The sequence below is a fragment of the Spermophilus citellus genome (genome assembly GCF_964194105.1).
Source record: "Spermophilus citellus genome assembly, chromosome: 7".
Classification (NCBI taxonomy): Eukaryota; Metazoa; Chordata; class Mammalia; order Rodentia; family Sciuridae; genus Spermophilus; species Spermophilus citellus.
Window position 1 is genome coordinate 48,835,014 of NC_138188.1, and position 14,465 is coordinate 48,849,478.

A 14,465-nucleotide genomic window follows, 5' to 3' on the forward strand; every position below is an offset into this window, starting at 1 on the left:
AAACTCAACAAAATAGAAATGGATTGATACTTCTTTAATAGTATAAATTATAATATTAAATCAAATTTATGAACTTTAAAAATAGGAAGAAAGTGATGCATCTTGTATGATTTAAAACATTTACTGTATTATCTTGGTTCTGGCCATAGAATTTTATATTTTTAAAATTCTAGACTGGGACTGAGGCTGTAGCTCAGTGGTAGAGTGCTTGCCTAGCATATGTGAGTCATTGGTTTGATCCTTAGTACCGCATAAAAATAAACAAATAAAATAAAGGCATGCTGTCCATACACATCTACAAAAAGAAAAAAAGGATGCAAACAAAAACTGATTAAAAGAAATTCCAGACTAAACCAGTGTTCTCTCTCTAATCACTTTTATGTGAAATAGCTTAGGGAATTCTTGACAACATATTAAGCTGTGAGATATATCAAAGGGACAGACCTCAGCAGGCCTGCAAAATACAAAAATCTTCCTAGAAAACCCAAGAGAATAATTTGAAAATTTATCATAATTAAGAATAGTGGAGCTCAACAGCTGGCTACAAAATAAATACAAAAAGCAAAAGGTTCACTTAATCAGCAACAACTAATTAAAATTCCTGATGAGGGGAAAAACAGATTTTGTTAATAGCAACCACAAAAACACAAAATGTATGTCAGGAATCTGGAGCTGACACAAGGAAGACCCCAAGATCCATGGTGTGGGAGAGCTGAGGACTGGCACAGCCGACTCAAGACAGCCCTGAACCCGTACCCCACGCCCGTGAGTCAGTTGCCAGGAGATAAGCCTTTGAGCAATGGGAGTGGCAAGATGAGATGAGCTCCTCAAAGAAAAGGCAGTCTATGTCCTTCCACAAATACCAGAGATGGAAGAGCTAAGTGGATGGTTAGGAAACTAATTTCTAAAATAGTAAATGGATCCTTTGTCAGGTTGTTGTTAATCTAGAAAAATAAGGGGTGATTCTTTTTTTTGTTTATTTTTTTATTGGTTGTTCAAAACATTACATAGTTCTTGATATATCATATTTCACACTTTGATTCAAGTGGGTTATGAACTCCCATTTTTACCCCGTATACAGATTGCAGAATCACATCAGTTACACTTCCAGTGATTTACATATTGACATACTCATGTCTGTTGTATTCTGCTGCCTTTCCTATCCTCTACTATCCCCCCTCCCCTCCCCTCCCTTCTTCTCTCTCTACCCCCTCTACTTTAATTCATTTCTCCCCCTTGTATTATTTTTCCCTTTCCCTTCACTTCCTCTTGTATGTAATTTTGTATAACCCTGAGGGTCTCCTTCCATTTCCAAGAAATTTCCCTTCTCTCTCCCTTTCCCTCCCACCTCTCATCCCTGTTTAATGTTAGTCATATTCTCATGCTCTTCTTCCCTACTCTGTTCTTAGTTACTCTCCTTATATCAAAGAAGACATTTGGCATTTCTTTTTAGGGATTGGCTAGCTTCACTTAGCATAATCTGCTCTAATGCCATCCATTTCCCTCCAAATTCTATAATTTTGTCATTTTTTAATGCAGAGTAATACTCCATTGTGTATAAATGCCACATTTTTTTATCCATTCGTCTATTGAAGGGCATCTAGGTTGCTTCCACAGTCTTGCTATTGTGAATTGTGCTGCTATGAACATCAATGTAGCAGTGTCCCTGTAGCATGCTCTTTTTAGGTCTTTAGGGAATAGACCGAGAAGGGGAATAGCTGGGTCAAATGGTGGTTCCATTCCCATCTTTCCAAGAAATCTCCATACTGCTTTCCAAATTGGCTGCACCAATTTGCAGTCCCACCAATGCCGCAGTCTGGCTGGGCACAATTCAGGAGCCACTTGTCAAAAGAAACTAACTTTATTTTTAGAACTACAAACGCCAAACAAAACAGCTCCTCAGGAAAAAACCCTCAGAGCCCAACTGCCACCACCGGCTTCCCCTAGCCTCTCACCCCCACACCAGCCTCTCCACCTCCCACAATCCTCCTGCTCTTGAGGCCAATTGGCTGGGTCGCGTGGGCGCAGCCAAAGAAGTCCCCTAATGAGCAGCTCCGTGGTGGAGCCAATCAGCTAGAAGTTGCTGGGACCGCTGTGAACCAATCATCAGCTGGCAGCTGGAAGTTTGCTGGCAGCTGGAAGTTTGCTGGGGCCCCTTTGGCTGTGGCTTTCAACACACCAACAATGTACAAGTGTACCCTTTTCCCCACATCCTCGCCAGCACTTGTTGTTGTTTGACTTCATAATGGCTGCCAATCTTACTGGAGTGAGATGATATCTTAGGGTGGTTTTGATTTGCATTTCTCTGACTGCTAGAGATGGCGAGAATTTTTTCATGTACTTATTGATTGATTGTATGTCTTCCTCTGAGAAGTGTCTGTTTAGGTCCTTGGCCCATTTGTTGATTGGGTTATTTGTTATCTTATTGTCTAATTTTTTTAGTTCTTTATATACTCTGGATATTAGCGCTCTATCTGAAGTGTGAGGAGTAAAGATTTGTTCTCATGATGTAGGCTCCCTATTTACCTCTCTTATTGTTTCTTTTGCTGAGAAAAAAACTTTTTAGTTTGAGCAAGTCCCATTTGTTGATTCTAGATATTAACTCTTGTGCTATGGGTGTCCTATTGAGGAATTTGGAGCCCGACCCCACAGTATGTAGGTCGTAGCCAACTTTCTCTTCTATCAGATGCCATGTCTCTGATTTGATATCAAGCTCCTTGATCCATTTTGAGTTAACTTTTGTGCATGGCGAGAGAAAGGGATTCAGTTTCATTTTGTTACATATGGATTTCCAGTTTTCCCAGCACCATTTGTTGAAGATGCTATCCTTCCTCCATTGCATGCTTTTAGCCCCTTTATCAAATATAAGAAAGTTGTAGTTTTGTGGGTTGGTTTCTGTGTCCTCTATTCTGTACCATGGGTCCACCCGCCTGTTTTGGTACCAATACCATGCTGTTTTTGTTACTATTGGTCTGTAGTATAGTTTGAAGTCTGGTATCGCTATACCACCTGATTCACACTTCCTGCTTAGCATTGTTTTTGCTATTCTGGGTCTTTTATTTTTCCATATGAATTTCATGATTGCTTTCTCTATTTCTACAAGAAATGCCATTGGGATTTTGATTGGCATTGCATTAAACCTATAGAGAACTTTTGGTAATATCGCCATTTTGATGATGTTAGTTCTGCCTATCCATGAACAGGGTATATTTTTCCATCTTCTAAGATCTTCTTCAATTTCTCTCTTTAGGGTTCTGTAGTTTTCATTGTATAAGTCTTTTACCTCTTTTGTTAGGTTGATTCCCAAGTATTTTATTATTTTTGAGGATATTGTGAATGGAGTGGTTGTCCTCATTTCCATTTCAGAGGATTTGTCGCTGATATACAGGAATGCCTTTGATTTATGCGTGTTGATTTTATATCCTGCCACTTTGCTGAATTCATTTATTAGCTCTAATAGTTTCGTTGTAGACCCTTTTGGGTCTTCTAGGTATAGAATCATGTCATCTGCAAATAGTGATAATTTAAGTTCTTCTTTTCCAATTTTTATGCCTTTAATTTCTTTCATCTGTCTAATTGCTCTGGCCAGTGTTTCGAGAACTATGTTGAACACAAGTGGTGATAGAGGGCATCCCTGTCTTGTTCCAGATTTAGAGGGAATGCCTTCAACTTTTGTCCATTCAGAATGATGCTAGCCTGAGGCTTAGCATAGATAGCTTTTACAATGTCAAGGTAAGTTCCTGTTATCCCTAGTTTTTCTAATGTTTTGAACAAAAAGGGATGCTGTACTTTGTCGAATGCTTTCTCTGCGTCTATCGAGATGATCATATGGTTCTTATCTTTAAGTCTATTGATGTGGTGAATAGCATTTATTGATTTCCGTATATTGAACCATCCTTGCATCCCAGGGATGAATCCTACTTGATCATGGTGCACAATTTTTTTGATGTGTTTTTGTATTCGATTCGCCAGAATTTTATTGAGGATTTTTGCGTCTAGGTTCATTAGAGATATTGGTCTGTAGTTTTCTTTCTTTGAAGTGTCTTTGTCTGGTTTAGGAATCAGGGTGATGTTGGCCTCGTAGAATGAATTTGGAAGTTCTCCCTCTTTCTATTTCCTGAAATAGCTTGAAAAGTATTGGTATTAGTTCCTCTTTAAAGGTTTTGTAAAACTCTGCTGTATACCCATCCAGTCCTGGGCTTTTCTTAGTTGGTAATCTTTTGATGGTTTCTTCTATTTCCTCAGTTGATATTGGTCTGTTTAGGTTGTCTATATCCTCCTGTCTCAATCTGGGCAGATCATATGACTTAAGAAATTTATCGATGCCTTCACTATCTTCTATTTTATTGGAGTATAAGAATTCAAAATAATTTCTGATTATCTTCTGTATTTCTGAAGTGTCTGTTGTGATATTGCCTTTTTCATCCTGTATGCTAGTAATTTGAGTTCTCTCTCTTCTTCTTTTCGTTAGCATGGCTAAGGGTCTGTCAATCTTATTTATTTTTTTGTAGAACCAACTTTTAGTTTTATCAATTTTTTCAATTGTTTCTTTTGTTTCGATTTAATTAATTTCAGCTCTGATTTTAATTATTTCTTGCCTTCTACTTCTTTTGCTGTTGTTTTGCTCTTCTTTTTCTAGGATTTTGAGATAAAGTATTAGATCATTTATTTGTTAGTTTTTTCTTTTTTTAAGGAATGAACTCCATGCAATGAATTTTCCTCTTAGAACTGCTTTCAATGTGTCCCATAGATTCCGATATGTTGTGTTTGTGTTTTCATTTATCTCTAAGAATTTTTTAATTTCCTCCTTGATGTCTTCTATAACCCATTGATCATTCAGTAACCTATTGTTCATTCTCCAAGTGATGCATGATTTTTCCTTCCTTCTTTTATCGTTGATTTTCAGTTTCATTCCATTATGGTCAGATAAGATGCATGGTATTATCTCTACTCCTTTATGTTGTCTAAGAGTTGCCCTGTGACATAATATATGATCTATTTTTGAGAAGGATCCATGTGCTGCTGAGAAAAAAGTGTAACTGCTTGATGTTGGGTGGTATATTCTATATATGTCAATTAAGTCTAGGTTGTTAATTGTGTTATTGAGTTCTATAGTTTCCTTATTCAACTTTTGTTTGGAAAATCTGTCCAGTGGTGAGAGAGGTGTGTTGAAGTCTCCCATGATTATTGTATGGTGGTCTATTAGACTCTTGAACTTGAGAAGAGTTTGTTTGATGAACATAGCTGCACCATTGTTTTGGGCATATATATTTATGATTGTTATGTCTTGTTGGTGTATGGTTCCCTTGAGCAGTATGTAGTGTCCCTCTTTATCCCTTTTGATTAACTTTGGCTTGAAATCTATTTTATTTGATATGAGTATGGACACTCCTGCTTGTTTCCGAAGTCCATATGAGTGATATGATTTTTCCCAACCTTTCACCTTCAGTCTATGTATGTCTTTTCCTATCAAATGCGTCTCCTGTAGGCAGCATATTGTTGGGTCATGTTTTGTGATCCATTCTACTAGCCTGTGTCTCTTAATTGGTGAGTTTAAGTCATTAACATTTGGGGTTATTATTGAGATATGGGTTATCCTTCCAGCCATATTTGTTTATTTATGTTACTGAATATGGTTTGTTTTCCTCTTTGATTATTTTCCCCCATTTACTGTCTTACCTCCCACTGTTGGTTTTCATTGTTATTTTCCATTTCCTCTTCCTGTAATGTTTTGCCGAGGATTTTTTGGAGAGATGGTTTTCTAGCTGCAAATTCTTTTAACTTTTGTTTATCGTGGAAGGTTTTAATTTCATCTTCCATCTTGAAGCTTAATTTTGCTGGATACACAATTCTTGTTTGGAACCCATTTTCTTTCAGTGTTTGAAATATGTTATTCCAGGATCTTCTAGCTTTCAAAGTCTGTGTTGAGAGATCAGCTGTTATCCTGATTGGTTTACCCCTAAATGTAATCTGCTTCCTTTCTCTTGTAGATTTTAAAATTCTCTCCTTATTCTGTATGTTGGGGATCTTCATTATAATGTGTCTAGGTGTGGATCTCTTATGATTTTGCACATTTGGCGTCCTGTAGGCTTCTAGGATTTGGGATTCTGTCTCCTTCTTCAAGTCTGGGAAGTTTTCTCAAATTATTTCATTGAATAGATTGCTCATTCCTTTGGTTTGGACCTCTATACCTTCCTGTATCCCAATGACTCTTAAGTTTGGTCTCTTTATGTTATCCCATATTTCTTGGATGTTCTGCTCGTGGTTTCTTAACAGTCTTGCTGAGCTGTCTATGTTCTTTTCAAGTTGAAATACTTTGTCTTCATTGTCTGATGTTCTATCTTCTAAGTGTTCTACTCTGCTGGTAGTATTCTCAATTGAGTTTTTAAGTTGGTTTATTGCTTCCTGCATTTATAGGATTTCTGTTTGTTTGTTTTTTATAACCTCTATCTCCCTGTATAGTTGATCTTTTGCTTCCTGGATTTGTTTATGTAATTCCTTGTTGAAGAGATCTTTCATTGTCTGATTTTGCTGTCTCATGTCTTCCTTGAGACTCCAGATCATCTGAAGCATGTATCTCCTGAATTCTTTATCTGACATTCCATCTGCTGCAGATATTACCTCTTCTAACATTGAGTTGACCTGCATTGCTTGTGGTCCTTTCTTTCCTTGTCTCTTCATACTGTTCACGTTTCTTTCTGCTTACTGAGACTGTTGTGTTATTGAATTTTCCCCCTATATATTTGTATTACTCTTGTATAGTTGCAAAGTCTCCAGCGCAGGCGCGGGCAGGGGCTCTGCTCCTCCTCCAATTGGGGCAATGTGCCTACCACATGGGCAGGCTGCTGGGCCTGTTCTGCTGGTTGGTAGCAGGTGCGCCTACCTTGCAGGCGCGGGCGGCGGCTCTGAAGGGGTGATTCTTATGAGGACTTTCAATAAGGAAAACTGGAAGCTTTTGTTATTGTTGCTGTGTTGTGTTTTGTTGTTTTAAGGCATTAAAAAGAGCACACAGGAAGGAAGGCTTATGCACAGGCGATTTCTATGTTCTCCACCTCTGGGGAAGGGAACTGGGAATAGGAGCAGGGCACGGAAAAGCTGACTTCTTGCTTTTCACAACAAATCTTCTCTTGGCATCCTTTGAATTTCTCTACCACGTCTATTGCATTCATTGTTAACTCCATGAATAATTTAAGCCCCATAAATTTCCAATTGAAAACCAGAAAGGAAAAACAATGAGACCCCCCCAAATTGACAGATTTGACTATCCAAAACCTTAAAACATCAGTAAATAGAAGCACCAAACAAAACTAAGCTGGCAGTAGTGAAACAGGCAGGCTTATCCGCATCCCAATGTCAAGTGTCGACTTGGCATTCTCCATGGAAGGAGAGATTGCACCAGAGGAGGACCAAAGAGCAAAGCAAGTCTTGAGGGTAGATGAACCCGGGACACACACGTGTTCCCAGAGGAGGAAATGCGAACACCAACAAACAGGTGAAATGTCTCCAGCTGGCTTTGGGTCAGGGAACCCTGGTTAATATGGCAAAGAGATACTGTTTCTCACCAATCAAAAAAGTCAAAAATTAGAAATGCTCTGTTCCTGAAAAAGCACAGAAGGAGACCGGGTTCACCCAGGTGACCGAGCACCAAGTAGCAAGACTGTCCCAGAATAGTGCATGGACATCTCCTGAGCCTGAAAAGCAATCCCATCCTGAGACTCAGAAGTTCAATTTCTGTACAATCTAGGCTACAAATGATCTGCAAGGAAGAGAGTGATTCACGCAAAGGTGTTTACTGTCCCCTTAGATATAGTAACAATGACGAGAACGAAAACCCTGTCATGGACAGAAAAGCCCATCATCACCTCCTGCATCAAAAGACCTCAATGCTTGGCGACACCACAATGTTGTCAGCTTTGTGAGTCAGCCACATGCAGTTCACAGACCGATTTTCAAATGAATGCCACCAGCCTTTTTTCTACAGTTCAATGCTCTGGGCAGTGGTAATAATTCGGTTGAGTGTGGAATCTGAAAGATGTGAAATGAGAGTGGAGGACAGTTTGGCCAGGGAAAGCTAAACTGGGTTTCGCAGCTACCTGCATGGAAGAGGGAGAAATGACATGATGTCTTCTGTCGTGTCCCCAAAGACAGAGAGAGCTAATGAGGGGAAATTGGAAAGGAGTGTGGAAAACTTCATAAGTGGTCCTGAGATGCCAGGGTAACCCTGCCCTGTGATGGGCTGAGAAACCGAGAGAGCCCAGAGGCTAAGCCCATGCAAGTGCAGGGCTCAGCTCCTCTGCTCTCTCCATCCTGGCCATTGGCTGAGGCCCAGCGGCCTTATTGCCCCATCCTAGCACATCTGATCCCTACCTCTCCCACAGACCTGCCTCTTCCAAGGCAAAAGGACGATGGCCTCATTGTAGACTGTGGTTTACAGCCTCACCCCTTAGCTGCAGCATGGACTGCCCGTTTCTAAATGCATTTGACAGTCAGTAGTTGGTCTTTGAAGGATAACTTTCTAGGGTCTTATTCAACATGAAGGTTTTCTTCCCAAACAGGATTACCAAACCAATAACAATGACCAGGCAGTGGTTGAAATCTGTATCACAAGAATCACAACAGCCATCAGAGAGACAGAGTCCATTGAGAAGCATGCCAAGGCCCTTGTGGGGCTCTGGGACTCTTGCCTGGAACACAGCCTGAGACCCTCAGGGAGGGATGAGGACCCGCCTCATGCGAAAATCGCGTCTGATATCATGAGCTGCATTTTACAGGTACGTCAGTGTTCAATAGATGGTGAGCTGTTTGACACCAGTGGAATGCACAATGTCTAACCAAGAGTCAGTTTTTCTGTACCTTTTAGATACCATAAAAGACACCATAATCCATTAGCAGCTGATCCAACAGGCTGGTGATTAAAAAACCAAGAAAGGCCTAGCAGGCCCCTGCTACAAGCAAGACCCCCCTGTAGGGAACTCAAAGTAATACCACAGCAAACCTGTTGTCTACTTGGAGAGATAAGATGTGTTCCTATAAAAAGCTAATAATAAAGCAGTACGTCCAGAGAGATCCAAATGCAGACACTGGAAAATTCACAAGGGAACTAACTCGTTCATCCTAGGAGACCAAAGAGGAAGTGGAGACTGAAGGGAGGCCGGGAGCTTAGGCCACATGGGAGGAAAGAGGTAGCTTTAAGAGTAAGTGCCAAGTAAGTTCCAAGCACAATGGCAACATGCCTGTAATCCCAGCAACTCAGGAGGCTGAAGCAGGAGGATCTCAAGTTCAAAGTCAGGCTCAGCAATTTCATGAGTCGCTAAGCAGCTTAATGAGACACTGGGGATGTGCCTCAGTGGTTAAGCACCGCTGGGTTCAGACCCTGGTACAAAAAAATAAATTAAAAAAGGATTTCTATATGCACTGTGAATGCTTCATGATGATATCTGCCTGCTCTGATCCTGTTTAATTCCTTTCTCTGATGTAAATATGAATTTGGAATTTGGGCTTAGACACAAACCAGTTGTATGACAAAGAAATGTAGGGCATGTCCCAACTTCCTGAGCCATGGTTTCTTCATCCTAAAATGCAGATTAAAGATCATTGTTCAGGACAAATTTTATGAACCAGTGATGTTGGCATGTGTTTCTTAAAAAGGAAGTCTGTGGCCAGGTACGTTGGGAATGCTGACTTCAAGTTTTCCCCTTCGAGCTGTCAAAATGTTTCATAGCAGATTAAAGACCCTGAAAAGTCCTGCAATTAAATAGGAAAAAGCAAAACAAGCTCTTAATTTTGTTTAGTACAGCATTTGCCAACCTGATTGGTCACAGCACCCCTCTTTCTCCTCCTCACCTTCAACACAATATTGATGAACATCCCTCAGAGCCCACTGACTTCCACTGTGCCCCGGTACGGACATTCTGGTCACATTGAAGTGCTCGGCACAGTGTAGTGGCTAGTATTAGTTTCCCTCCTCCTGCTCCCTCTCTTCCCACCCTGCTCTTCCTTTCCCCTCACAGTTGTCCACGCTTCGCTGGCCTACGTTCTACTTAGTCTGCTCCGTCTAGGGACTTGTCAACTCACAGACTACACATACCACCATACCGTTTTTCTGGGTAGGAATGGGTGGAAAGGTCATGAGGATTTCAGCAAAATCAACAGAAGATGAATTCTATTTCTACAGAACAGCAAACACCTATCAGATCTCTTCTTCCTTGATTGTCTTGAGTATATCATTGGTGCACATCAGAAACAGATTATTCACTCCAAAGAGCCACTCTGCAGACATTCAGATAGACACACACGAATCAGTCCTACTTTCCAGCTCCTTCTGCATTTAAAACCACTGGTGTAGACTTGAAAGCAGAGCTATCTAGCGGAAATCTAATGTAAGACACAAAATGTGTCATTTTTAAATTTTCTAGTAGCCACCTGCAGAAGTAAACAAAGAGATGAAATTAATTTGATAACATATTTTTCTTTTTTTAAATTTTTTTGAGAGAGAGAGAGAGAGAGAGAATTTTGATATTTATTTTTTAGTTTCTGGCGGACACAACATCTTTGTTTGTATGTGGTGCTGAGGATCGAACCCGGGCCGCACACATGCCAGGCGAGCGCGCTACTGCTTGAGCCACATCCCCAGCCCAATAACATATTTTTCTTAACCCAATATGTGCAAAGTAATACCATGTTAACATGTAGTCAATGCAACAATTAGTGAATGGTTTGCATTTTAAAATCCTTCCTTATAAATCTGCTTTGTATTTCAGCACCTCTTACTTTGGACTAGTCCCATTTCAAGTGCTCATGTGCTTCAAGGGGTTAGTGGCGCCACTGTTAGCATGGGCCTAGAATCGGGCATGTTGTCTGGGTGGAGGTCGTGTTGGAAAGGTTTTGAGGAATGAGCAGGAAAGTTACCAGATAGGTGAGCAAGAGGACACTCCGAGCAAGCAAAATGAATACACATGTACTTCAGTAATAAATTTTAAAACCAGCTTGTGCAGAAGTACAGATTTGTGAAATAAGACCCAAGTTGGAGAACTCTTAAGTGGGCTACCCTTCCAAATGCCCATAGTTCTAACACAAAGGGATGTTTTATTCTGGGCAAGGTGTTTTTGTGTCTCCTGTGTAAAGGGGGGCATAAAGCAAATGCTTTTGAAAAGTAGAAATGGCCAACTCACTGGTGATCAGAATAAATGGGTTTGTAGGATTGTTGAGAGCAGGGTTGTAAGATACAGGACTGCTATTTTGGGAAAGAGAAGAGAGAATGACTAAGAAATTGGCTCTTGATTGAGAGGGACAAAAAAGCCAGCCTACAGGGATGGGGGTGGGGTGGGGGTGGTGAGGGGGTGTTGGAGTGACCTTCTTGGGTCCTAGGGGGATGCAGAAGCACTGTAGAGAAGGCAGGAAGCTGTAAGGACACGTGTCCTTCAGTGTGTCTCCCAGAACCTCAGCAGGCCGTGGTGGTCTCACGGTGAGGATTCAGCCTTCAGCCAATTTTAAGGGGAATTTTTGCAGTAAACATTGAAAACATGATTTTTTAGCACTTGTAATTGAGGTTCTTGTGGGAACCAGGGAGAAATTCAGATGACTCATTTTGCTTTGTTTGTTCAGTGAAATAAAACAGATCAACTTTCAAAAGTCAGAGCGTCAGGATTTTTAGCTTGCTCAAAATGGAGAATAAAAAAGGAATGATTTCCTCTCTATCCTGATTCCCACTTCCCAAGATACAGATCAGCAATCAGGACCATCCTATCTAACCAGGCAAGGGCCAGGTCAAGGGCAAAGGCAAGGACTAGGGCCAGGGCAGGGCAAGGGCCAGGGCCCTGCCACTTCCCACACCATTGACCATTTTGATTTGCTCTTTGCTGACTATTCAATAATTTTAAGCTGAATTTGAGCACCTATGGTTTTATGCGCGCACACACACACACACACACACGTGTACTTTTTGATCTTTCGTTAACCCCAAATGTCTTGTTTTGGCCCACTGTCAACCCTACTTCAGGTATCCACGCTCATTCCTCTTTTAATTGATAATCATATTGAATTCCTTCTTTTCTTGGTTCTAAACTTATGAATTTGCTGCACTGACCTTAAAAATAACTTAAAATTCCAGTCACTTTCTCTTCCTCCCTTGATACAAAAGCAGTACATGTGTGCGGCAGGCACGTGTATGGTCTGGTCTGGTTTCACTTGAGGCTTCTGCTTCTACTAACCCATCCTGTGTTCTCAGACAAGTATCTGTACCTGTTGCCTACAAAACAGCTCACCTGCCAGCTCAGGGGAGAGGCGGAAGTAGAAGAGCAGAGAGCTTCAGAGCTTGAAGCCCGAGAGTCTTAGGGACCTTGTTCTTATGTAGATGTGAGACTGGCATGTTATGTTCTCCAACTCACCGTTTTGCCATCTGTATGGCGGGAGGGCATTGCCTACTTCCCAGGATGCCTAGGGTTATAGGTGACAGGGAGAGTGACATCCTCACACAGTAGCTTCCTACTAAGTGTTGCATCTTGTAGGACAGTGGCATCAAGAGTCCTGCCAGCTCCATGCCATTAAGCTTCTCATTGGGAGTGGTGCATGAGAGGGGTGCCCTTTCCTACAGAAGGCTCTCCATTTGGGTCCAGGCAGGACACAGAACCACCTGGTCCAAACTACAGCTTCTCTCCAGCTAAGAGCTTCCTCTGGAGGAAGGTTTCCTCATGGATTCGGCTGCTGTCCCCACAAGGCACGCTACTTCTAAGCCATAGACAGACGTGGAGAGGGTTGGTGAAGATTAAAATGTCCCTCAGGGATGTTGTGATTATGGACACAGTTGATGTACTGGAGCAAAACCATAGCAACCCATAGACGGGCCATGATGGAGTCTGAGAGCCGTTGCTGGGTAGACCCCTGGTGTCTAGTTCAGGTTCAGCCTCTTCCCAGCCACACTGCTTAGCACAGTTGTTCCCAGGTGTTGAAGCAGGTCTGCATCACCTCTTCCCCCCGTCTCTCCCACCCCTGTGGATGACTGTGTGAAGAGGGGGATGACGAAAGAGGGTTGCAGAGATGGAGGGCTAGGAAAAGCCTCAAGTCCAGTTGGAAAAACAGGAGCCTCTGTTTCCCTCCTTTAGAATGATCCCGTGTCTATTCTCCTCCATTCAGGCTGTGTCCCCCAGTCAGTGCTGTGTGAAGACACACATGCTGCCCCTGGCTGGGTCTACCAGGTGTCTTGGATGACCGAGTGTCTCCTCCAGAACTCTTGGAGGAGGGACTGCAGTGTCAGTGTAGAAGTTTATTCCAGCCAGTCCCAGCTCTCCCATGGACCCGTGGTGTAAGCTTGGGCAAATGGACCCCTCTGTGCCTGTATTTCTTGGTCTATAAAATCCACATGATAGGAGTAGCTGCCTCGTGAGTTTGTTGGAGAAGTAAAGGGATAGACAGTAAATAAAGACAAAATGTGTAGGACACAGAAAGCACTGCTTGAGTGTCAACTCTGGCTGATCCCATCGTCATCCGCAGGAGACTCTAAAATAGCTCTCAACACTTTGTAAGAGGCTACTGATTAAATTATTTAGTCTAGCTGTTGTTTACTGCCTATTCCCACCCTGTCCAAGTGGTAGGCTCTGTTTACTCGTGGAATTAGTACTAGCACTTAGAATAGTGTGTGGCACATAGTAGGTGCTCAAATAACATTAACTGAATGATCGAGTGAATAAATGGTCTCAGGAAAGGTGCCTGCTCTCTGGCTTCCTACCAGCTACCATTCTCCCTCACGAGATGTGAAACCCCAGTCCTCAGACCATGGTGGTCTGAATAGGAAGGACACTGGGGCAACCACCCGGCTTGGGTTCCTAACACCTGCTGCTTATCACCTGTCAGAAAGTCCACTGGGAAGACTTAGGCATGTGTCAATTAAATTTTACATATAACTAAACTGGTAAGAATCTAGCATTTTAGATGGAAATCCAAAATCAGTTCATCTGTCTGATTGATAATGAATGACCAAGGAGTGAAGTTTATTATTTTTTTGAGCTCCATCGTTTTTATGGCTCTTTAGTTTAAGTCAAGACCTGAGTGTCATTTAGCCGCTGACACCTCAGATAACACCTCTGCTTAGCTTTATTCTGTTCCATCTTAAAACACTGGGAAATGTTCCCGAAGTGCATTTTCAGGAGGAAAATCTCCACCCAAGGCTCAGCTGGTGCTGATCTAGTTGAGAGATACGATGCTCGGCATCTGTGGAACAAGGCCCTCTTGTTTTGCCTCTGCGGCTGGACGTTGCTGTCCCCACAAGCGAGTCTTTCTGTCCACACTGCCCTTCACTGTGTTCACCCTGAACACGGAACTGAGTAAGAGGAGACCCAGACCAAGCGCTCGCCTCTGCGCTGAGGGCACATCTGTCAGGCTTGGCCATTACCAGCTGTCGCTGAAATAGGATGCCAACCCCAGGACTTCTTCTGCCCCTGAGCCACGTCATTCTAGATAAAGTAATTTGT

At 42.0% G+C, this 14,465-nt stretch overlaps 1 protein-coding gene across 4 annotated transcripts in view; it reads left to right on the forward strand.

The window, feature by feature from the left end:
* Positions 1-14,465, forward strand: part of VEPH1 (ventricular zone expressed PH domain containing 1) — a gene marked incomplete at its 5' end in the record, with an annotated part of 221,011 nt that overhangs the window by 11,174 nt on the left and 195,372 nt on the right. For all 4 annotated transcript variants that reach the window (XM_081301834.1, XM_081301832.1, XM_081301833.1 and 1 more), the window contains one exon: positions 8,556-8,771. In XM_081301834.1, coding sequence (XP_081157960.1) covers positions 8,556-8,771 — 216 coding nt within the window. The remainder of the gene's footprint in view (positions 1-8,555; positions 8,772-14,465) is intronic.